This window comes from Dendrobates tinctorius, unplaced genomic scaffold, assembly GCF_039654945.1.
Source record: "Dendrobates tinctorius isolate UK_male_01 unplaced genomic scaffold, ASM3965494v1 ptg000157l, whole genome shotgun sequence".
Lineage (NCBI taxonomy): Eukaryota > Metazoa > Chordata > Amphibia > Anura > Dendrobatidae > Dendrobates > Dendrobates tinctorius.
The window spans coordinates 5,542,855-5,570,155 of NW_027361824.1; the positions used below are offsets into that span (position 1 = coordinate 5,542,855).

Here is a 27,301-nt window from a genome sequence, read left to right on the forward strand (position 1 = left end):
AGGTTGACAAGCTTAAGTAAGAAGAATTGATGCTTTTGGCATTCAAATGGGCACTGTAGGTGTGTTTCCTGTCCTCCTCTCACTGCCGACTTTTATTCCCCATTGACTTACATTGGGTTTCGTGTTTCGGGACGACCCCGACTTTTCCCTATAATCGGACGATCTTGCTCGACCCGACTTTTGGAAAAGTCGGGTTTCACGAAACGAAACGCGACCCTAAAAAACCAAAAGTCGCTCAACTCTAGTGGTACTATATCAGGATTATATGTGTACTGCTTACTAATACTCATTTCTTTTTTTTTTTAGTGGAGTTATTAACTATTGTGCGGTATCATAGAGGTGCACTACAACGTGGCCTTTTCTTGGCACGTGTATAGTGGTATTATATGCACATCGCAGGGTAATTATTGGGTCACTCTTTACTGGGATTATTTGTGTACAACTTGGGGTTATTATTTGGAAATTGTCCTTTTGTTTTACGTTATCACTGTATGGTTTGATAGCGCTACTCTACAGGAACACAGTATGACGCTATTGTTAATTCACAGCCTTGCAGTATCATGCGGGTAGTGTATAATTGGTACAGATATAGAAGTATTATTTACACTCATTTTGGCATTGTTATTTGATCAGTGTGGTCTGCTATCTATGCACTGTATGACGGTATTATTTATACACTATCGGGCAGAATTAGAAATAAAGTTCCATCTGGAAACTCAACCAAAATGTTCTTTTTGAGTTCAGTTCATGGCACAATCCTGTGAAAATCCAGAGAGTATGATGTTATATGGACATGATATGGTGGTATTATTTAGTTATCCAGTGTTTGGACATGGTATGGAGGTAGTATACCGACATTGTATTGTTAGTATTCATACGCTATAGTGCTTGTGCTTTGCAGTATAATGGGTGAACTGTGTGCAGTGCACTATAATGCAGTATTATGTTTTGTGCAGGGTTTGGCAGTATTATATTCACTTATCATTGGGAAGGTGACTTGTGTTCTAAAGCAGTAATGTTTCTTTTTGGTCCTGCGGTGACCATGTGTCCGCGGCTTACTTCCAAGCTCGCGTCTCCGCCGGGCAAGCTGCTGATGACATAAGCCGGGACCCCCAGTAGGAAAACCTTCTGACCGCGGAGACCTGATAATCTTATATGCAGCCAATCCGCCAAACACTGAGCGAGCGAGAATTAACAAAGTCCGAATCCTCCCCGTCCTTGGTCCATAATAAGATTATTAGTTGTAGTGTCTGCGCATTAGGCGTCAGGGCTGTGACCGCTCGGAGACTTCTGCAGGTTTTATATCTGTTTATTCCATTATTCAAATGACATAAAACCTCTATGGATATACGGTGCGCTGCGAAAGTATTCGGCCCCCTGGAACTTTTCAACCTTTTCCCACATATCAAGCTTCAAACATAAATATACCAAATGTAAATTTTTGGTGAAGAATCCACAACAAGTGGGACACAATTGTGAAGTTGAACGAAATTTATTGGTTATTTTACATTTTTGGGGAAATTCAAAAACTGAACAGTGGGGCGTGCAATATTATTCGGCCCCTTTACTTTCAGTACAGCAAACTCACTCCAGAAGTTCATTGTGGATCTCTGAATGATCCAATGTTGTCCTAAATGACTAATGATGATAAATATAATCCACCTGTGTGTAATCAAGTCTCCGTATAAATGCACCTGCTCTGTGATAGTCTCAGGGTTCTGCTGGAAGCACAGAGCGCATCATGAAGACCAAGGAACACAACAAGCAGGTCTGTGATACTGTTGTGGAGAAGTTTAAAGCCGGATTTGGATACAAAATGATTTCCAAAACTTTAAACATCCCAAGGAGCACTGTGCAAGCGATCATATTGAAATGGAAGGAGTATCATACCACTGCAAATCTACCAAGACCCGGCCGTCCCTCTAAACTTTCATCTCAAACAAGGAGAAGACTGATCAGAGATGCAGCCAAGAGGCCCATGATCACTCTGGATGAGCTGCAGAGATCTACAGCTGAGGTGGGACAGTCTGTCCATAGGACAGCAATCAGTCGTACACTGCACAAATCTGGCCTTTATGGAAGAGTGGCAAGAAGAAAGCCATTTCTCAAAGATATCCATAAAAAGTGTTGTTTAAAGTTTGCAACAAGCCACCTGGGAGACACCAAACATGTGGAAGAAGGTGCTCTGGTCAGATCAAACCAAAATAGAACTTTTTGGCAACAATGCCAAACGATATGTTTGACGTAAAGGCAACACAGCTCATCGCCCTGAACACACCATCCCCATTGTTAGACATGGTGGTGGCAGCATCATGGTTTGAGCTTGCTTTTCTTCAGCAGGGACAGGGAAGATGGTTAAAATAGATGGGAAGATGGATGGAGCCAAATACAGGACCATTCTTGATGAAAACCTGTTGGAGTCTGCAAAAGACCTGAGACTGGGACGGAGATTTGTCTTCCAACAAGACAATGATCCCAAACATAAAGCAAAGTCTACAATGGAATGGTTCCCAAATAAACGTATCCAGGTGTTAGAATGGCCAAGTCACAGTCCAGACCTGAATCCAATCGAGAATCTGTGGAAAGAGCTGAAAACCGCTGTTCACAAACGATCTCCATCCAACCTCACTGAGCTCGAGCTGTTTGCCAAGGAAGAATGGGCGAGAATTTCAGTCTCTCGAAAACTGATAGAGACATACCCCAAGAGACTGCAGCTGTAATCACAGCAAAAGGTGGCGCAACAAAGTATTAAGTTACAGGGGCCGAATAATATTGCACGCCCCACTTTTCAGTTTTTGAATTTCCACAAAAATGTAAAATAACCAATAAATTTCGTTCAACTTCACAATTGTGTCCCACTTGTTGTTGATCCTTCACCAAAAATTTACATTTGGTAGCTTTATGTTTGAAGCATGATATGTGGGAAAAGGTTGAAAAGTTCCAGGGGGCCGAATACTTTTGCAAGGCACTGTACTCAGTTTCCAGGAGACACATATATACTATCAGCAGGTTTGCTCACAGCTGCAGGTGGATCTCACTGCTAAAAAGCTGATTCCAAACCGACAAATACTCAGTGATACATTGTAACAAATTCCAGAAATCCTTGGCTCCTCTGGATACGTCTCCCACCATCAATGGAAGGATTCGATGCACTGACAGCAAGCAGAGGTCTTATTAGAAAGGCGCAGAGCTTTCCATTGTACGATAGTTAATCGAGCCCTTAACACACATCTGAAACGCTCTGTGCTGCGGCCGATGGATTATTGGAATTATCCGCTCTGCGATCTATTACTTCTTAGTAGAACGTTACTAGGGGGTGAAGCTGTGTCACCGGCTCTGGGCCGGGGGCACGTGACTTGTGGGGGCTCCGCCAACCGCAGCTGGGATTTGGAGAGCGGCGTTTCTACACCGTGAACTTTCCAATGTTCCCATCTTCCCAGAATCGTCCGGATTGTTCTTTTGGCCTTTGGAGATCTGATAACCACAATAAATATTTCCCAGAATCCTCCTGCACCCGGATTATCAGGATTATAGAGAATCAAAGGGAACTAGGAAATGTACGGTAGCACCATCCCCGTATACAGCATACATAGCCATCCCCGTATACAGCATACATAGCCATCCCCGTATACAGCATACATGGCCATCCCCATATACAACATACATAGCAATCCCCGTATGCATATTGTGAGGGAGCGCTGTCATTTAAGTAGGGGATCACTCGCTTGGCAGCCACAAAATCAGATCCAGCGCAGGTTTTCTATAAACTCAGAACGGTCCATGCGGTTTATTAAACATCATAAACCATGAGCAGCAATATATAAACGGCATAGCATCCATGACAGAGCTTCACTCTGTTAGCGATGTCCAATACGCAGGCTTTTCAGCCACACAGTTATATCTCAGCCCGTCAGGGTTCTCTCACGGCTGCTTCTCCATACTGCAGACATTCATTCCCTCCAGGGAACTCTCAGGCACCTGCAGCCATTACTCACAGCGTCCACACGTGCTGTCAGGCAGGAAGCCCCATCTCAGCTGGATATTCCACACTGGACCAACCGGGTCCAAGCATTCACCCCCATATGACCTACCCTGGCCACATTATATGGTCCATAGCCATGCCCACCGGGTCACATGACTCTGACCTCATCACAGGTCCTTCAAGCCTTTACACTCTCTTTACAATAGTGCTTTAAACACACCCACTGGGTGGGTTTGTAGGTAACCTGGCCCGCCCATCTCTCTAGTTATCTGGAGACTTCTCCCTTACACCTGGAAACAACACCTCAGCAGTATCACTGCTGATCAACACATACGTCTCCATCCCAAAGCCACCCACTTTGAGATAGATAACGGCCATTCAGTATTCTGCCATTAATCCTTTCTCCTGGGACATCCACACAGCGCCCCCTAGCGGACTCTCTGGTTACTACACCACATACCTCCCCCCTCTGTTCAAACTTGTGGAGTTGAACACACAACATTACACCAGGGTCTCGCGACCAGGCACTCACTACACCTTGCCCCATAGGTCGAGAGAACCGTCTCCATCTGTCATACGGCCTCGCTCCTACGTTAGACCTCCCCCCGCCTCCAGCGGTCAGACTATTGGTCATTCGCTTTGACCTCCCCATTCATGGTCTGTCTGTGTCGTCAGACACGGGTTAATCACCATCCTTTCTTTATCTAAGCGTCTTGTAACAAATGATACCCCACCACATCTAAGTTTACTTTTCATTGCATTAACCTCACAGTTCTTTGCATCTGCTGTCTCTGTAGCAACCTCCAGTTCACGCTGTAATCTACGGTGCAACGTATTGGCACGTTGAGCCTCTTTCTCTGCTTCTTCCACCTGGCATTTCAGCTGTCTCAGACGCACATCATTTCCCTCCGCCAGGCCTTGGTACTGCTCAGAATTACGCCTTTCATCATCCATTTGCCTTAGTACAACCTTCAGTTTTTTCTCCGTACGACGTACTTGTTTGCTTGCAGATTGTCGCACTTTAATTTCTGCATCAAGCTGTTCCTCCAGTAATGCAACCTTTGCTTCTAAGTCCTTATTCTGGCGAACTAATTGCTGACGGGCACTCTCATTCTTCTGAGCATTACTACGTTCTATCTTCAGATCAGCATCCATCTGGTCAACCTGAAGTGTGGCCTTTCTCAGCTTGTCATTGGCTAATTCAACGTTGCCGTGTTCTTCCTCCACTTCTTCTTCAAGCTGAACAATGTGAGACTCTAACCGCCTCTTTTCTTCCAAAGCCAGAGCACCTTCACCTCTGTTGTTGGCCATCACATCAGCCAGTTCATCTCTTTCCTGCTGTGCTTGTCTTTCAGCACACTCTGCAGCAGCAAGCTCCACCTGCAAACGAATCACCTCTGCTTCCATACTTTTCAGTTTCTTTTTGTCTTCACACTGTTCCTCACTCAGGCCTGGCCGCTGTAAGTCTTTGTCCCACTTCTTCTCCCGCAGAAGACCTCTTACAGTTTCTGTTAGCACTCCTACCTCTTCTCTGAGGGACTTATTCAGACCTTGCCACGATGCCAGGTGACCTTTGAGCTCGAAGACTTCTTTCTCTAGGTCATCTAGTCTATTATCCCTTTCTCTCTCTGAGCCACAGTCTCCCCTAGAGTCTGAGTCATGCCGATCATCAGAGTCAACCCTCCAGTTACCTTCTGACCGTGTGTCCACTCCAGTCACCTCATCTCCCAGCCCACCATCTGTCTTATCACGAGACATCAGGTCCGTCAGTTGGGCAGATGTACTTCTTCTTCCAGTCACTTCTATATCAGACCTGTCCACTTTAGGAGGCGTCACCGTCTGTTAATCCAACAGTAGAAACGTCTCCCTCATTCGACCATACATCATCAAACACAAAGTCCCGGCCCCTCTCCAAGGCATGGACTAAGTCACGTGGTATCCCGCCCCCTTGGCACGCACCACCTTTGGTCCCCTCGAACATTACTCGGTCTACTGCATAGTTCACCGTGACCCCATGTTTACAGAGAACCCTGGCGTTTTTCTCGGTCAGAGACAAAACGAGAGGAGTTCCTGTCAGTCACCTGACTCTGAGTCCAGTCTACCAAAGACTCCTTCCCGTTGCAGCATCATGGTACACACCTGTGGCCCGTCGTTATCAGGAAAATACATGCCACACTCAAAACTCATATAGACACACTGCGGTTCCCCAGACATGCCCAATGAGGCAACCAGTGCTGCCATTTCCTGAACCACCCCAATTTGGGTCACCGCCCCCTCCCGGGACTCCACCCCTTTTTGGGTCACTGCCCCCTTCTGGGACTCCACCCCCTTTTGGGCTACCACCCCGGTTTGGGCCACCTTCCGGGATTTCACCATGTCCGTTATACCGGTCTTCTCAGACCACAGTTCACACAACACAGTTTGTCTTTTAACGATACCACACCAGTTCCTTTTGGCGCTGCCACAGCTCCTGCTGTCACAAATCACCGCCACCACCGGTTGCTGTTCACACACAGCTGCTGGTGTCCTCTTCGTAACCCCACCGAGTTACAGGAAGCCGCTTGTCCCCTTCGTAACCCCGCCAAGTTACCGGAAGCCGCTTGTCCCCTTCGTGACCCCGCCGAGTTACAGGAAGCTGCTTGTCACCTTCTTGACTCCCACTGAGCCACCGCAGGCTGAGTTGAGAAAAGAAAAAAACACACCACACAAAACTCACGTGTCCTGTCTGTGTGCTATTCAGGACGTACCATCTCCGCCTGAGACCGTCCATCACACAGGGTGCACCGGGTGCTATTCAGGGAGCCGACCCTCCTCCCAGGGTTTCCCATCACACCGGCCTCACCAGGTCCAGGGGCTCAACGGGTGCTATTCAGGACATCCATCTCCACCTGAGACTGCCCAACACTCACGCCTCACCAGGTCCAAGGTCATACCACGTGCTCCAGGGAGACGATTCTTCTCCTAGAATCTCCCAACACTGACCCTCCAGGACCTTGCTCACTGAACCCTCTAGGTACACAGTCTTTATCACTGACCCTGGTCAGTACAACACAGACTCCTGTCTGTTACCTGCTGGTGACAGCCACACAGGTCCTCGGATACCTCTTCTCCACAGAGGCACCCTATATCAATCACCAGTCTCTTTCTCCTGGGAAAATGGCCGCACTGGGCTCACCGATCCGGACAGTGCCTTACTCACTAGGCCGCCCCACGGTTCCAAAACCACAGCCGGACAGTGGCTTCCCCAACCGTCAGCCTTTCTGGCTCCTCGTTGCCCTTAGCAACCGACTTTGCAGTCCTCTTCCGTTGCCCCTAGGAACAAGGCTATAATATTGCCCGCATTCTCCACCACATATGAGGGAGCACTGTCATTTAAGTAGGGGATCACTCACTTGGCAGCCACAAAATCAGATCCGGCACAGGTTTTCCATAAACTCAGAAAGGTCCATGTGGTTTATTAAACATCATAAACCATGACCAGCAATATATAAACGGCATAGCGTCCATGACAGAGCTTCACTCTGTTAGCAATGTCCAATACGCAGGCTTCTCAGCCTCACAGTTATATCTCACCCCGTCAGGGTTCTCTCATAGCTGCTTCTCCATACTGCAGACATTCATTCCCTCCAGGGAACTCTCAGGCACTTTCAGCCATTACTCACAGTGTCCACATGTGCTGTCAGGCAGGAAGCCTCATCTCAGCGGGACCTTCCACACTGGACCAACCGGGTCCAAGCATTCACCCCCTGTGACCTACCCTGGCCACATTATATGGTTCATAGCCACGCCCACCAGGTCACATGACTCTGACCTCATCACAGGTCCTTCAGGCATTTACACATTCTTTACAACAGTGCTTTAAACACACCCCCTGGGTGGGTTTGTAGGTAACCAGGCTGCCCATCTCTCTAGTTACCTGGAGACTTCTCCCTTACACATTGAAACAACACTTCTGCAATATCATTGCTGAACAACACAAAAGTCTCCATCCCAAAGCCACCCACTTTGGGACACATAACGGCCGTTCTGTATTCTGCCATTCATCCTTTCTCCTGGGACATCCACACAGCGCCCCCTAGCGGACTCAGTGGTTACTACACCACAATATACCTAGCCATTCCTGTATACATATATATATACCTACATAGCCGTCCCCGTATACAGTGTGTGTGTGTGTGTATATGTGTATATATATATATATATATATATATATATATATATATATATATATATGTGTGTATATACAGTATATAGACTGCTCAAAAAAAATAAAGGGAACACTTAAACATCAGAATCTAACTCCAAGTAAATCAAACTTCTGTGAAATCAAACTGTCCACTTAGGACGCAACACTGACTGACAATCAATTTCACATGCTGTTGTGCAAATGGAATAGACAACAAATGGAAATGATTGGCAATTATCAAGACACCCTCAATAAAGGAGTGGTTCTGCAGGTGGGGACCACAGACCACATCTCAGTACCAATGCTTTCTGGCTGATGCTTTGGTCACTTTTGAATGTTGGTTGTGCTTTCACCCTAGTGGTAGCATGAGATGGACTCTACAACCCACACAAGTGGCTTAGGTAGTATAGCTCATCCAGGATGGCACATCAATGCGAGCTGTGGCAAGAAGGTTTGCTGTGTCTGTCAGCGTAGTGTCTAGAGGCTGGAGGCGCTACCAGAAGACATGCCAGTACACCAGGAGACATAGAGGGGGCCGTAGGAGGGCAACAACCCAGCAGCAGGACCGCTACCTCCGCCTTTGTGCAAGTAGGAACAGGAGGAGCACTGCCAGAGCCCTGCAAAATGACCTCCAGCAGGCCACAAATGTGTATGTGTCTGCACAAAGGGTTAGAAACCGACTCCATGAGGATGGTCTGAGGGCCGGACGTCCACAGATGGGGGTTGTGCTCACAGCCCAACACCGTGCAGGACACTATGCATTTGCCACAGAACACCAGGATTGGCAAAATCACCACTGGCGCCCTGTGCTCTTCACAGATGAAAGCAGGTTCACACTTTAGCACATGTGACAGACCTGACAGAGTCTGGAGACACCGTGGAGAGGGATCTGCTGCCTACAACATCCTTCAGCATGACTGGTTTGGCAGTGGGTCAGTAATGGTGTGGGGTGGCATTTTTTTGGAGGGCCGCGCTCGCCAGAGGTAGCCTGACTGCCATTAGGTACCGAGATGAAATCCTCAGACCCCTTGAGAGACCATATGCTGGTGCGGTTGGCCCTGGGTTCCTCCTAATGCAGGACAATGCCAGACCTCATGTGGCTGGAGTGTGTCAGCAGTTCCTGCAAGATGAAGGCATTGAAGCTATGGACTGGCCCGCCCGTTCCCATTCCTGAATCCGATTGAGCACATCTGGGACATCATGTCTCGCTCCATCCACCAACGTCACGTTGCACCACAGACTGTCCAGGAGTTGGTGGATGCTTTAGTCCAGGTCTGGCAGGAGATGCCTCAGGAGACCATCTGCCGCCTCATCAAGAGCATGCCCAGGTGTCGTAGGGAGGTCATACAGGCATGTGGAGGCCACACACACAACTGAGCATCATTTCCTTGTCTTGAGGCATTTCCACTGAAGTTGGATCAGCCTGTAATTTGATTTTCCACTTTGATTTTCAGTATCCTTCCAAATCCAGACCTCCATGGGATATTCGTTTTGATTTACATTAATCATTTTTATGTTTTCTTGTTCTCAACGCATGCCTCTATGTAATGAATAAAAATTTGGAGCTGCAATATTTCATTCAGTAATATCTACGATGTGGTATCTTAGTGTTCCCTTTATTTTTTTGAACAGTGTATATGTAGCCATCCCCGTATACAGTATACATATATAGCATTCCCCGTATACAGTATACATAGCCATCCCCGTATACATATATACTGTATCCATCCCCGTATACAGTATGCATACATAGCCATCCCCGTATACAGTATACATACATAGTCATCCCCGTATACATATATACATAGCCAACCCTGTTATGAATGGGTCACCGAGGAGGAAAAACCTAAACAAGCTAAGCCCCAGAAAAACCAGAGAGGTTGGTAACTATGCAGATTGCAGATCCCTGATCCTAACCACACAACTAGCAGCAGCCGTGGAGCGTGCCTACGATGAACCTAGACGCCTCGTCACGGCCGGAGGACTAAATAAGCCTAAAGCAAGAAAAGGGGAAAACTAACTGCCCCAGAGCAGACCCCAAAGGAATAGAGAGCCCCCACACATGTATTGACCGTGAAACAAGATGAAAACACAAACACAGGCAGGAAAATAGGCTGAGCAAACGATGAGGCCCAAACTAACTAGAAAGGAGAGGAAAGGAAAGACACTGTCTGCAATCTGCCCAAAACCCTGCAAAATAAAGTCCAACACTTCTGATAACAAAATTAACCCTGAAGTCACTAGACTTCTCCCACTATATCAGCACTGTGAAATATTCTGAGACAGAGCAAAAAGAGGCCAATCTAAGGCTAGTTTCACATTTGCGTTTATGGCCGCAGCGACGGCCTGCGCACGGCTGCCGCTAAGACCCGCCCCCTGCCGCGCCTCCTCCGGTAGCTCCGCCTACGGGGGGCATGACGCTGCATGCATCCTGCATCCCCTATCTTTAGCATTGGGGACGCAGGCCATGCGCAGGTATGCGTTTGGCGGCGCATGCGTCCTTTTGACGCTGCGCCGACTGCAGCAAATTGTAACAGGTTGCATTTGGCACTGGTCGGCGCAGCGTCAAAAGGACGCATGCGCCGCCAAACGCAAACCTGCGCACGGCCTGCGTCCCCAGTGCTAAAGATAGGGGACGCAGGATGCATGCAGCGTTATTCGCCTGTAGGCGGAGCTACCGGAGGAGGCGCGGCAGGGGGCGGGGCTTAGTGGCGGCCGTTCGCAGGCCGTCGCTGCGGCTATAAACGCAAATGTGAAACTGGCCTAATAAGGGACAAAAAGCAAATTGGCAAATACAGATAAATAAGAGTGGAAATTCAGCACAGCCCCAGCCGGGGGTGGCTGACCACACAAAAAACTGAATAGAACAACAAAATCAAGTGTGAACATTAGCAGAAAAACTTAGCTTGAGCTGACTGGAACAGAGCTGAGAACCAAGACCTGACGAGCAGAAGGAAGTCACCAGCACCAGAGTAGGGCGTCGGCTGTCTTAAATCCAATCTGAGATTCCTGAGGTCCATTAGTCATCCTCATTATCAGGTGGCAGATCTCTACTGATTAAATCAGCCTCACTACCTCCTGTTACCACCAGAGGGAGCCTGGAAGGAGAACTCACAACTGGTAGACCAGAAAATGAACTCACAACACAACCCCGTATACAGTATACATATATATACACATAGCCATCCCTCTATACATACATAGCAAGACTGTATACATATACAGTTGTGCTCAAACGTTTGCATACCCCGGCAGAGTTTTTGTTTTCTTGACCTTTTTTCAGAGAATATGAATGATAAACACCAAAACTTTTTCTCCACTCATGCTTAGTGGTCGGGTGAAGCCATTTATTGTCAGACTACTGAGTTTTCTTTTGTTAAATCAAAATGACAACCCAAAACATCCAAATGACCCTGATCAAAAGTTCACATACCCCATTCCTTAATATCGTGTATTTCCCCCTCTAACATTAATGACAGCTTAAAGTCTTTTGTGGTAGTTGTGGATGAGGTTCTTTATTTTCTCTGATAGTAAAGCTGCCCACTCTTCTTGGTAAAAAGCCTCCAGTTCCTGTAAATTCCTGGGCTGTCTAGCATGAACTGTGCATTTGAGATCTCCCCAGAGTGGCTCAATGATATTGAGGTCAGGAGACTGAGATGGCCACTCCAGAGCCATCAATTTGTTCTGCTGTAGCCAATGAAAGGTCAACTTGACCTTGTGTTTTGGATCGTTGTCATGTTAGAACGTCCAAGTACGTCCCATGCGCAGCTTCCGGGCTGATGATTGCAAATTTGTCTCCTGTATTTGCTGATAGCGTACTGTATTCATCTTTCAACTTTTACCAAGTTTCCTGTGCCTTTGTAGCTCACACATCCCCAAAACATCAGCGACCCACCTCCATGCTTTACAGTAGGAATGGTGTGCCTTTCATCATAGGCCTTGTTGACCTCCCTCCAAATGTAACATTTATGGTTGTGGCCAAAAAGTTCAATTTTGGTCTCATCACTCCAAATTACCTTGTTCCAGAAGTTTTGAGGCCTGTCTCTGTGCTGTTTTGCATATTGTAGATGAGATACTCTGTGTCATTTGCGCAGTAATGGCTTTCTTCTGGCGACTCGACCATGCAGCCCATTTTTCTTCAAGTGCCTCCTTATTGTGCATCTTGAAACAGCCACATCGCTAGTTTTCAGAGAGTCCGGTATTTCAGCTGATGTTATTTGTGGGTTTTTCTTTGCATCCCGAAAATTTTCCTGGCAGTTGTGGACGACATTTTTGTTGCTCTACCTGACCGTGTTTTTGTTTTTACAGAGCTCTTGATTTTCCATTTGTTAATCACAGTTTGAACGCTGCTAACTGGCATTATCAATTCTTTGGATATCTTTCCTGTTTTATACAGTTCAACTACCTTTTCCCGTAGATCCTTTGACAATTCTTTTGCTTTCCCCATAACTCACAATCCAGAAACGTCAGTGGCTGGATGAAAGATGCAAGAGTCTGTCTGGATCCCAGAAACTCACTCAGCTTTTATGAACACACTAATTACAAGCAAAAAGGTCACAGGTGAGGATGTTACCTTTAGGAGCCATTCAAACTCATTTGTGTCAACATGCACAGAAGTTATCAGGCCAAAATCACCAGGGGATGTGAACTTTTGATCAGGGTCATTTGGATGTTTTGGGTTGTCATTATGATATAAAAAGAGAAAACACAGTAGTCTGACAATAAATGGCTTCACCCAACCACTAACCATGAGTGGAGAAAAAGTTCTGGTGTTATCATTCATATTCTCTGAAAAAAGGCCAAGAAAGCAAAAATTCTGCCGGGGTATGTAAACTTTTGAGCACAATTGTACACATCGCCATCCCTGTATTCAGTATACATATATATATATATATATATATATATATATATACACTCACTGGCCACTTTATTAGGTACACCATGCTAGTAAGGGGTTGGACCCCCTTTTGCCTTCAGAACTGCCTCAATTCTTCGTGGCAGAGATTCAACAAGGTGCTGGAAGCATTCCTCAGAGATTTTGGACCATATTGACATGATGGCATCACACAGTTGGCGCAGATTTGTCGGCTGCACATCCCTGATGCGAATCTCCCGTTCCACCACATCCCAAAGATGCTCTATTGGATTGAGATCTGGTGACTGAGGAGGCCATTTGAGTACAGTGAACTCATTGTCATGTTCAAGAAACCAATCTGAGATGATTCGAGCTTTATGACATGGCGCATTATCCTGCTGAAAGTAGCCATCAGATGTTGGGTACATTGTGGTCATAAAGGGATGGACATGGTCAGCAACAATACTCAGGTAGGCTGTGGCGTTGCAACGATGCTCAATTGGTACCAAGGGGCCCAAAGAGTGCCAAGAAAAAATTCCCCACACCATGACACCACCACCACCAGCCTGAACCGTTGATACAAGGCAGGATGGATCCATGCTTTCATGTTGTTTACGCCAAATTCTGACCCTACCATCCGAATGTCGCAGCAGAAATCGAGACTCATCAGACCAGGCAACGTTTTTCCAATCTTCTACTGTCCAATTTCGATGAGCTTGTGCAAATTGTAGCCTCAGTTTCCTGTTCTTAGCTGAGAGGAGTGGTACCCAGTGTGGTCTTCTGCTGCTGTAGCCCATCTGCCTCAAAGTTCGACGCACTGTGCGTTCAGAGATGCTCTTCTGCCTACCTTGGTTGTAACGGGTGGCAATTTGAGTCACTGTTGCCTTTCTATCAGCTCGAACCAGTCTGCCCATTCTCCTCTGACCTCTGGCATCAACATGGCATTTCCGGCCACAGAACTGCCGCTCACTGGATTTTTTTTCTTTTTCGGACCATTCTCTGTAAACCCTAGAGATGGTTGTGCGTGAAAATCCCAGTAGATCAGCAGTTTCTGAAATACTCAGACCAGCCCTTCTGGCACCAACAATCATGCCACGTTCAAAGGCACTCAAATCACCTTTCTTCCCCATACTGATGCTCGGTTTGAACTGCAGGAGATTGTCTTGACCATGTCTACATGCCTAAATGCACTGAGTTGCCGCCATGTGATTGGCTGATTAGAAATTAAGTCTTAACACACAGTTGGACAGGTGTACCTAATAAAGTGGCCAGTGAGTGTATATATATATATACACATACATACATTTCATATATAAGATACATAATATATATATATATATATATATATATATATATATATATATATATATATATTACACATAGCCATCCCTGTATACAATATACATACATGGCCATCCCTGTATACTGTATACATATATATACACATAGCCATCCCTGTATACAGTATACATACATAGCCATCCTGTGTAGATGGATATGAATAGTTTACAAACAGTGGGGAAAATAAGTGTTTGATACTCTGCTGATTTTACCAGTTTTCCTGCCTACAAAAAATGGAGAGATCTCTAATTGTTATTGTAGGTATACTACAACTGTGAGAAACAGAATCTAAAAATAAAAATAAAATCACATTGTATGATTTCTAAATAATTAAATTGCATTTTATTGCATGAAATAAGTATTTGATCACCAACTAACCAGCAGGAATTCTGGCTTTTACAGACCTGTTAGTTTTTCTGTAAGAAGCCTCCTACTCTGCACTCATTACCTGTATGAATTGCAAGTTTGATCTTGTTACTTATATAAAAGACACCTGTCCACAATCAATCACAACCCAACCTCTCCACCATGGCCAAAACCAAAGAGATGTTTAAGGACACCAGAGACAAAATTGTAGACCTTAACATGGCTGGGATGGGATTCGGAACAACAGGCAAGCAGCTTGGTGGGAAGGGAACAACTGTTGGCACAATTATTAGAAAATGGAAGAAGCACAAGATGACTGTCAGTCTTCCTCGGTCTGGGGCTCCATGCAATATCTCATCTCATGGGGTAAGGATTATTCTGAGAACGGTTGGTAATCAGCCCAGAACTACACGGGAGGACCTGATCAATGACCTGAAGAGAGTTGGGACCACAGTCTGAAACATTACCATTAGCAACTACACCATTATGGATTAAAATCCTGCAGGGCACGCAAGGTCCCCCTGCTCACACCATCACATGTCCAGGCTTGTTTGAAGTTCAACAATGGCCATCTGGATAATTCAAAGGAGGCATGGGAGAGGGTCATTGTGGTCAGATGAGACCAAAATAGAATTGTTTTGTATCAACTGAACTCACTATCTTTTTTGGAAAAAGAAGGATAAGTACAATTCAAGAACACCTTCCCAACTGTGAAGCATGGTGGGGGAAACATACTTTGGGGGTTCATTTCTACAAAGGGGATAGGACGACAGCACCATATTGAAGGGAGGATGGATGGGGTCATGTATCGCTAGATTTTGGTCAACAACATCCTTTTCTCAGTAAGAGCATTGAAGATGGGTCGTGGATGGGTCTTCCCGCATGACAATGACCTGAAAAACACAGCCAGGACAACTAAGGAGCGGCTCCATAAGAAGCATTTCAATGTCCTGGAGTGGCCTAGCCAGTCTCCAGAGCTGAACCCAATAAAAAATCTTTGGAGGGAGCTGAAACTCAATGTTTCCCAAAGGCAGCCCTGGAACCTGAAAGATTTGGAGAATATCTGTATGGAGGAAGTGGGGGCCAAAATCCCTGCTGCAGTGTGTGCAAACCTGGTCCAAGAACTATAGGAAATGTCTGACTTGTATAGGAAGGGACTTAGCTTGGGGTACATTATGCAAGGAAGGCACCCAGGATGGGCGGCCTGCCTATCTATCTATATCTATTATCTATCTATTATATATCTATTTACAGAGGGTACGGAAAGTATTCAGACCCCTTTACATTTTTCTCTTTGTTTCATTGCAGCCATTTGGTAAATTCAAAAAAAGTTCATTTTTCTTCATTATTGTACACTCTGCACCCCATCCTGACTGATAAAACAGAAATGTAGAAATTCTTTTGCAAATTTATTAAAAAAGAAAAACTGAAATATGACATGGCCATAAGTATTCAGACCCTTTGCTCAGTAGTGAGTAGACGCACCTTTTGAGCTAGAACAGCCATGAGTCTTCTTGGGAATGATGCCACAACTTTTTCACCCCTGGATTCTGGGATCCTCGGCCATTCTTCCTTGCAGATCCTCTCCAGTTCCGTCAGGTTGGATGGTGAACGTTGGTGCACAGCCATTTTCAGGTCTCTCCAGAGATGCTCAGTTGGGTTTATGTCAGGCCTCTTGCTGGGCCAGTCAAGAATGGTCACAGAGTAGTTCTGAAGCCACTCCTTTGTTATTTTAGCTGTGTGCTTAGGGTCATTGTCTTGTTGGAAGGTGAACCTTCGGCCAAGTCTGAGGTCCAGAGCACTCTGGAAGAGGCTTTCATCCAGGATATCTCTGTACTTATCTGCATTCATGTTTCCATTAATGGTAACCAGTCATCCTGTCCCTGCAGCTAAAACAGACCCCCATAGCATGATGCTGCCACCACCATGTTTCACTGTTGGGATTGTATTGTGCAGGTGATGAGCAGTGCCTGGTTTTCTCCACACATACTTAGAATTATCACCAAAAAAGTTCTATCTTCGTCTCATCAGACCAGAGAATCTTATTTCTCATAGTCTGGGAGTCCTTCATGTGTTTTTTAGCAAACTCTATGCAGGCTTTCATATGTCTGGCACTGAGGAGAGGCTTCTGTCGGCCATTGTGCCATAAATGCCTGACTGGTGGAGGGTTGCAGTGATAGTTGACTTTGTGGAACTTTCTCCCATCTCCCTACTGCATCTGTGGAGCTCAGCCACAGTGATCTTGGGGTTCTTCTTTACCTCTCTCACCAAGGCTCTTCTCCCACGATTGCTCAGTTTGGCTGGACGGCCAGGTCTAGGAAGACTTCTGGTGGTCCCAAACTTCTTCCATTTAAGGATTATGGAGGCCACTCTGCTCTTAGGAGCCTTGAGTGCTGCAGAAATTCTTTTGTATCCTTGGCCAGATCTGTGCCTTGCCACAATTTTGTCTCTGAGCTCCTTGGCCAGTTCCTTTGGCCTCATGATTCTCATTTGGTCTGACAAGCACTGGGAGCTGTGAGGCCTTATATAGACAGGTGTGCGCCTTTACAAATCAAGTCCTATCAGTGTAATTACACACAGCTGGACTCCAGTGAAGGAGTAGAACCATCTCAAGGAGGATCACAAGGAAATGGACAGCAGGTGACTTACATATGAGTGTCTGAGCAAAGGGGCTGAATACTTATGACCATGTGAGATTTCAGTTTTACTTTTTTTTAATAAATTTGCAAAAATTTCTACATTTGTTTTTTTCAGTGAAGATGGGGTGCAGAGTGTACAATAATGAGGAAAAAATGAACTTTTTGAATTTACCAAATGGCTGCAATGAAACAAAGAGTGAAAAATGTAAAGGGGTGTGAATACTTTCCGTACCTGCTGTATCTATTATCTATCTATCATTACTGGTACAGTCCCGCTCTCCTAATTACTGTCCTCCTACCAAGTCGTTATTGACCACATCCGACATGTCTCTTGATTGCATTTTCCTGCTGCAGGGATCATTACTCGGCGGTGGAGATTTCCTTCCTCCATTCTTCAGGCCCCGCTCCACAGGCTGCAGACGGTTATTATCCCAGCCCTGTCCCCATCTGAGCACAATACGGCGGAGGCACCGGAGTAATAAAAATGGAAAAGCGTAAAAAAAAAGCCCCCAAATCCCGCTGTGTGTGAGGCTTGTGCTGCAGCATTTGTGGCTTTCACTGCATCAATAAGGAGCGGAGAGGGGCGGAGGGGGATGGAGCCGGTCGCATTGGAGAGGGATGAGAACGTGTATTTCGGAGCGGCGCGCACCTCCGTGCTCCTGAGCGATGTCAGCGCACACTGCTAAATGGATTATGTGCGGATTGACAGCGGCAGCTACATAGGAAGACGGCGCTGAGGCATCGAGAACCGCCAGCCAGAGCCGCACCGCAGCCTTCCCATGGAGAATATATTCCTGTAAGTTCCAACCTCCACCATCGCTGCTCTATGCCAAGGGCTCAGCCCTGCAGGGTGACTGCCTGCACACACAACGGGGGGGGGGGGGGGGGGGGGGGTAGTTTTTTCGCCTCCCTTCATAATCCCCCTATATCTATTCCTGACAGGTGTCATCCGCAGCCCCCAACGGACGGGAAACAGATTGGCGTATGTCTATAGAGAATGTAGAGGGCCAGGAGGGGTTTATGGAGGATGGAGTAAATGTCTGCTATGGTGGAGATTTGTTGGGGGTCTGTCCCTTTAAGAGATTCCAGACTGATGTTTGTTTATTTGCAGCAATAATAGAAATAAAATGTATAGAAATCATTCACATGAATGCAGCTTCTTCCATCCCTAATGCAAAGGTTTTATGGATTGTTTCATGTTATAAAGCATAGAGTTTTGATGGGCAAAAGACGTTTAACGGTTATCACAGGTGTGGAGCAGAAAAGGAAGCGCACTGCCACTCGTATGTCAAGTGTGTAATTATCCCTGTACTGTGACATCACTGTGTGTAATTATCCCTGTACTGTGACATCACTGTGTGCATAATCCCTGTACTGTGACATCACTATGTGTATTATCCATTTACTGTGACATCACTGTGTGCATTATCCCTGTATTGTGACATCACCGTGTGCAATTATGCCTGCACTGTGACATCACCGTGTGCAATTATGCCTGCACTGTGACATCACCGTGTGTATTATCCCTGTATTGTGACATCACCGTGTGCATTATCCCTGTATTGTGACATCACTGTGTGCATTATCCCTGCACTGTGACATCCCTGGGTGTATTATCCCTGTACTGTGACATCCCTGGGTGTATTATCCCTGTACTGTGACATCACTGTGTGCATTATCCCTGTATTGTGACATCACTGTGTGCATTATCCCTGTACAGTAACATCCCTGGGTGTATTATCCCTGTGCTGTGACATCCCTTGGTGTATTATCCCTGTACTGTGACATCACTGTGTGCATTATCCCTGTACTGTGACATCACTGTGTGCATTATCCCTGTATTGTGACATCACTGTGTGCATTATCCCTGTATTGTGACAACACTGTGTGCATTATCCCTGTATTGTGACATCACTGTGTGCATTATCCCTGTACTGTGACATCACTGTGTGCATTATCCCTGTATTGTGACATCACTGTGTGCATTATCCCTGTATTGTGACATCACTGTGTGCATTATCCCTGTACTGTGACATCACTGTGTGCATTATCCCTGTACTGTGACATCACTGTGTGCATTATCCCTGTATTGTGACATCACTGTGTGCATTATCCCTGTATTGTGACATCACTGTGTGCATTATCCCTGTACTGTGACATCACCGTGTGCATTATCCCTGTATTGTGACATCACCGTGTGCAATTATGCCTGTACTGTGACATCACTGTGTGTATTATCCCTGTATTGTGACATCACCGTGTGCATTATCCCTGTACTGTGACATCACCGTGTGCATTATCCCTGTACTGTGACATCCCTGTGTGCATTATCCCTGTACTGTGACATCACCGTGTGCATTATCCCTGTATTGTGACATCACTGTGTGCATTATCCCTGTATTGTGACATCACTGTGTGCATTATCCCTGTATTGTGACATCACTGTGTGCATTATCCCTGTACTGTGACATCACTGTGTGCATTATCCCTGTACTGTGACATCACTGTGTGCATTATCCCTGTATTGTGACATCACTGTGTGCATTATCCCTGTATTGTGACATCACTGTGTGCATTATCCCTGTACTGTGACATCACCGTGTGCATTATCCCTGTATTGTGACATCACCGTGTGCAATTATGCCTGTACTGTGACATCACCGTGTGTATTATCCCTGTATTGTGACATCACCGTGTGCATTATCCCTGTACTGTGACATCACCGTGTGCATTATCCCTGTACTGTGACATCCCTGTGTGCATTATCCCTGTACTGTGACATCACCGTGTGCATTATCCCTGTACTGTGACATCACCGTGTGCATTATCCCTGTATTGTGAAATCACCGTGTGCATTATCCCTGTACTGTGACATCACCGTGTGCATTATTCCTGTACTGTGACATCACCGTGTGCATTATCCCTGTATTGTGACATCACTGTGTGCATTATCCCTGTATTGTGACATCACTGTGTGCATTATCCCTGTATTGTGACATCACCGTGTGCATTATCCCTGTACTGTGACATCACCGTGTGCATTATGCCTGTACTGTGACATCACCGTGTGCATTATCCCTGTGTTGTGACATCACTGTGTGCATTATCCCTGTATTGTGACATCACTGTGTGCATTATCCCTGTATTGTGACATCACTGTGTGCATTATCCCTGTACTGTGACATCACTGTGTGCATTATCCCTGTATTGTGACATCACTGTGTGCATTATCCCTGTACTGTGACATCACTGTGTGCATTATCCCTGTACTGTGACATCACTGTGTGCATTATCCCTGTACTGTGACATCACTGTGTGCATTATCCCTGTATTGTGACATCACTGTGTGCATTATCCCTGTATTGTGACATCACTGTGTGCATTATCCCTGTACTGTGACATCACTGTGTGCATTATCCCTGTATTGTGACATCACCGTGTGCATTATCCCTGTATTGTGACATCACCGTGTGCATTATGCCTGTACTGTGACATCACTGTGTGCATTATCCCTGTATTGTGACATCACCGTGTGCATTATCCCTGTACTGTGACATCACCGTGTGCATTATCCCTGTACTGTGACATCACTGTGTGCATTATCCCTGTATTGTGACATCACTGTGTGCATTATCCCTGTACTGTGACATCACTGTGTGGATTATCCCTGTATTGTGACATCACTGTGTGCATTATCCCTGTATTGTGACATCACCGTGTGCATTATGCCTGTACTGTGACATCACTGTGTATTATCCCTGTATTGTGACATCACTGTGTGTATTATCCCTGTATTGTGACATCACTGTGTGCATTATCCAAGTATTGTGACATCACTGTGTGCATTATCACTGTACTGTGACATCACTGTGTGCATTATCCCTGTATTGTGACATCATCGTGTGCATTATCCCTGTATTGTGACATCACCGTGTGCATTATGCCTGTACTGTGACATCACTGTGTGTATTATCCCTGTATTGTGACATCACCGTGTGCATTATCCCTGAACTGTGATATCACTGTGTGCATTATCCCTGTATTGTGACATCACTGTGTGCATTATCCCTGTATTGTGACATCACTGTGTGCATTATCCCTGTATTGTGACATCACTGTGTGCATTATCCCTGTACTGTGACATCACCGTGTGCATTATGCCTGTACTGTGACATCACCGTGTGCATTATGCCTGTACTGTGACATCACCGTGTGCATTATCCCTGTATTGTGACATCACCGTGTGCATTATCCCTGTATTGTGACATCACCGTGTGCATTATGCCTGTACTGTGACATCACTGTGTGTATTATCCCTGTATTGTGACATCACCGTGTGCATTATCCCTGAACTGTGATATCACTGTGTGCATTATCCCTGTATTGTGACATCACTGTGTGCATTATCCCTGTATTGTGACATCACTGTGTGCATTATCCCTGTATTGTGACATCACTGTGTGCATTATCCCTGTACTGTGACATCACCGTGTGCATTATCCCTGTACTGTGACATCACTGTGTGCATTATGCTGGTGCATTACGGTGATCAAAATAATCCTAAGCTTTTCATGTTCTGAATTTGCTGCTGAAGGTGATGATGACGGGACTGGACCCTCCTTCTAGTTTTGCTGTAGGGTCGTATAGTTACTTGTCACTGGTTTGCTCTGTTCTTTTTTCAGTTCTTCATTTTTTACTCATTGTTATTTTTTTTCCATTTTTTCTCTCTTCTGTGGTGTTGGACATTTTTGGGCCATCCCCTTGGGGCAGAGTCACTGAGGCCGGCACTGAGACGCCCGCAGTCTTTTCCACTTATTGTCTGGTTAGAAAAGTGGTTGAAAACATTTCAGAATCGTCTTGGTCGGATTGGAAGCCAGGAACCTGCTCTAGATTGTGGCAGAAAGTCTCTGATGTCACGTGCAGCCGTGGGGACGGCGATCTCCATGATCAAACATGTGTCCTTCAAAAACAAGAAAGACTGATGGAGCGCACCCCCCCCCCCCCAAACCGGGTCCTCGCCAGCTCTCCACCACCAATACGATCGGGGGCTGCAGCTGTGACGTCACCACTATAGAGTTCATCACCGCTGCTGCCGATCACTGAGCTTAGCGTCTAGGGTTATCTGCCGTGAGAGAGCTGCTGAGGTTAGTGATTGCCTGCAGCGGTGATGTGCTGCAGTCAGTAAGCCAGCTTGGACCTGGGGAGGAGGGCAACCATATGTTCACGCGTTAAGCCATAACCGTGGAAAACCCTTGTAAGCCCTGTGGAGGCTTCAGTCCCGGCGATGTTCTGAGAACGGACTTCAGCTTCCGGAAGGAGAAAATGGTGGTTTTTACATTTTTATGCTACGTTATGTTAAATTGGTAGAAAAAAAAAATATTAGAAGACTTTACCTTAGTTCACAAGTTCTTGACTCTGCTCACGATCAATATCACGTAAAGAAAAAAGTCCTACGAGTCATAACGTGAGGATTTAGGGATGAAGGTTCAAGGAGAAAAAGAAAAAAAAATGGAATAAAAGGTGCGAGATTTCAGATAAAAACTGAGAACTCCGCGAGAAAAAGTTCTGAGACCAAAATGTAAAAAAAATGGAATGAGCTGGAAGAGTTTTGATTGAAGTGAAAATAGGCAAAAAGTTAAAATTCTGAGATAAAAAGTAAGAAAAAAAAAAAAAAAACGTGAAAATCATAAACTAAAACCGAGATCTGTGAAATAAAAAGTGCACATCACATAAAAGATGAAAGAGAGATAGTCGTGAGATTTGTGAAAGTGAGAGATCGGAGCGGAAAAGTGAAAATTCCGATAAATTCTGAAATAAGAATGAATTGTCGCCAATAAAGCGCGAACATTCCGAGACAGAAAGTGCCAACCCCTGAGATCCGAGACAGCGGACTATTTCTCTTAGAATTATCTTTATAAAATGGTTCGCAAGCAATGTCACCAACAACCTGGCAATGATCAGGGAGCGCCTTGACCAAAGAGCTTACAATCTGAGGGACGAGTGAAGGAACGGACGTTTCCATCTCCGTTCACTTGATGTTTGGACATTGAGGCTCTTGTGTTGCTTCCTGCTGAATTGGGAAGATCTTTCCAGAGTGAAGGTGCAGCACGAAGAGAAGAGTGAGGTAGAGCATTCTAGACAAAAGGGGCAGCATAAAGAAAAGCCAGAAGTATACACGCCATTAGAGTTGTGGTTCTGGGGCAGTGGCTTCACCCAGAGAGCGGAGCCGAGGCTGAGGCCGATGTCCTGCTCGATGTCTGTGTGTTGCAAACTGTGTCGTTACCCCTGGCGGATTAGCCAACGCTACTGGCGGGGAAGTCCTATGTGGCTCATGGCTTGTGGTCACTTCTAGCAATCGTACTGCGGTATTATTTATACACCGTCATTAGTTTATGTTTTGGCATTTTTTACGCACTTTCTGGCAGCAATGTTTGATCACTGTATGACAGTACATTTTACTCTGGTTATGGCTGTATTATTAAGTACTGTATGATGGTGTTATTTGAACACTGTATTGCAGTATTATTATAGCACTGAATGGCAGTTTTTATTTAATCTCATTATGATATTTTTAGAGCATTAAATGATGGTATTATTTTAACACTATATGGTAAAACTCTGCGCATAGATTAGAGGTGCTATATAAGTGCTGTATTGCAATGTTAGTTGACAACTATATGGTGGTATTATTTGTGCACTATGTGGTGGTATTATTTGAGCACTGTATGGGGGTATTATTATTTGAGCACTGTATAGCAGCATTATTTGAGCAATGTATGGATGAATTTTTGGACCACTATATTGCAGTATTACTTGAGCAGTGGTATTATTAAGGCACAGTATGGTGGTATTTTTGAGCACTGTATGGTATTGTTGAAGCACAGAATGGCGGTATTTTCAGCCCTGTATGGTGGTATTATTTGTGCACTATATGATGTTTTTTTGCACTGTATGGTGATATTATTTGAGCACTATATATTGGTATTATTTGAGTACTGTATTGCCTTATTATTGGATCTCTGAGTGGTAGTATCAGTTGAGCATAGTATTGCGGTATTATTTAAAAACTGTATGCATATTTTATTTGAAAAGACAGTATGGTAGCATTGCTTGCTTTGGCAGCACGTATACTATATTAGTTAAGCATTGTCTGATAGTATAATTTGAGGACTGTCTGGTTGTATTGCGTGCACACTTATTTTGTGGTTACTGTGTGTATTATTTGTGCAGGATATGGGTCTGATATTTAGGCGCTGTACGTCACCCACGGTGTATCTATACACTATAATGGTTATTTTTCACTGCACCATATTGGGGGTGGAGAAGTGGACAGGAGGGTCACATCTGACGTTAATCCAGCTCCGCTATATGGAATTTGAGATGATTGAGAAAAGCTGAAGCTGTAGAGACTTGATGGTTCTCTGATAGTAGAGTATCAGGGAGCGCGCGTCGTGGGCCCCACGGTGACACCGCCACCACCACCACCCCGCTGCGGATAAGGATTAGTGGCGGTGAACAGCTTGGGAGAAGTTTAATGCATGAATCACACGGCGGCGGATCAGATCTGTCCGCCGCTATAATTAGATTATCACTGATAAGGGGATTAGATCTGGAGGGGCTCCGGACCACCAATGTGAGGAGATCGTATCTTCAGAAATCCACGGGGCGCAGCTGCTCCCTCTCTATAAGGCGACAGGTGGATGAGAGGAATAATATGTGGACGCTACAGTGATGTGTACTATTATATGGACACTATAGTGATGTGTACTATTATATGGACACTACAGTGATGTGTACTATTATATGGACCCTACAGTGATGTGTACTATTATATGGACACTACAGTGATGTGTACTATTATATGGACCCTACAGTGATGTGTACTATTATATGGACGCTACAGTGATGTGTACTATTATATGGACGCTACAGTGATGTGTACTATTATATGGACACTACAGTGATGTGTACTATTATATGGACACTACAGTGATGTGTACTATTATATGGACGCTACAGTGATGTGTACTATTATATGGACGCTACAGTGATGTGTACTATTATATGGACGCTACAGTGATGTGTACTATTATATGGACACTACAGTGATGTGTACTATTATATGGACGCTACAGTGATGTGTACTATTATATGGACACTACAGTGATGTGTACTATTATATGGACACTACAGTGATGTGTACTATTATATGGACGCTACAGTGATGTGTACTATTATATGGACGCTACAGTGATGTGTACTATTATATGGACACTACAGTGATGTGTACTATTATATGGACACTACAGTGATGTGTACTATTATATGGACGCTACAGTGATGTGTACTATTATATGGACACTACAGTGATGTGTACTATTATATGGACACTACAGTGATGTGTTCTATTATATGGACGCTACAGTGATGTGTACTATTATATGGACGCTACAGTGATGTGTACTATTATATGGACGCTACAGTGATGTGTACTATTATATGGACACTACAGTGATGTGTACTATTATATGGACACTACAGTGATGTGTACTATTATATGGACACTACAGTGATGTGTACTATTATATGGACACTATAGTGATGTGTACTATTATATGGACTCTACAGTGATGTGTACTATTATATGGACGCTACAGTGATGTGTACTATTATATGGACACTACAGTGATGTGTACTATTATATGGACACTACAGTGATGTGTACTATTATATGGACACTACAGTGATGTGTACTATTATATGGACACTACAGTGATGTGTACTATTATATGGACACTACAGTGATGTGTACTATTATATGGACACTACAGTGATGTGTACTATTATATGGACGCTACAGTGATGTGTACTATTATATGGACACTACAGTGATGTGTTCTATTATATGGACGCTACAGTGATGTGTACTATTATATGGACGCTACAGTGATGTGTACTATTATATGGACGCTACAGTGATGTGTACTATTATATGGACACTACAGTGATGTGTACTATTATATGGACACTACAGTGATGTGTACTATTATATGGACACTACAGTGATGTGTACTATTATATGGACACTATAGTGATGTGTACTATTATATGGACTCTACAGTGATGTGTACTATTATATGGACGCTACAGTGATGTGTACTATGTGTACTATTATATGGACACTACAGTGATGTGTACTATGTGTACTATTATATGGACGCTACAGTGATGTGTACTATTATATGGACACTACAGTGATGTGTACTATTATATGGACACTACAGTGATGTGTACTATTATATGGACACTACAGTGATGTGTACTATTATATGGACGCTACAGTGATGTGTACTATTATATGGACACTATAGAGATGTGTACTATTATATGGACACTACAGTGATGTGTACTATTATATGGACACTATAGTGATGTGTACTATTATATGGACACTACAGTGATGTGTACTATTATATGGACACTACAGTGATGTGTACTATTATATGGACACTATAGTGATGTGTACTATTATATGGACACTACAGTGATGTGTACTATTATATGGACGCTACAGTGATGTGTACTATTATATGGACGCTACAGTGATGTGTACTATTATATGGACACTATAGAGATGTGTACTATGTGTACTATTATATGGACACTATAGTGATGTGTACTATTATATGGACACTACAGTGATGTGTACTATTATATGGACGCTACAGTGATGTGTACTATTATATGGACGCTACAGTGATGTGTACTATTATATGGACACTACAGTGATGTGTACTATTATATGGACACTATAGTGATGTGTACTATTATATGGACACTATAGAGATGTGTACTATGTGTACTATTATATGGACACTATAGTGATGTGTACTATTATATGGACACTACAGTGATGTGTACTATTATATGGA

General features: G+C 44.6%; 1 protein-coding gene across 3 annotated transcripts in view; it reads left to right on the plus strand.

The window, feature by feature from the left end:
* LOC141051534 (beta-arrestin-1) overlaps positions 1-27,301 on the plus strand; it is a 243,229-nt gene that overhangs the window by 86,466 nt on the left and 129,462 nt on the right. The window contains exon 1 of one of the 3 annotated variants that reach the window (XM_073548496.1): positions 17,939-18,165. The exons of the other annotated variants lie outside the window; for them this stretch is intronic. Coding sequence (XP_073404597.1) covers positions 18,149-18,165 — 17 coding nt within the window. The 5' untranslated portion in view covers positions 17,939-18,148. Of the gene's footprint in view, positions 1-17,938; positions 18,166-27,301 lie in introns of those variants that run through there. 3 annotated transcript variants of the gene reach the window in all.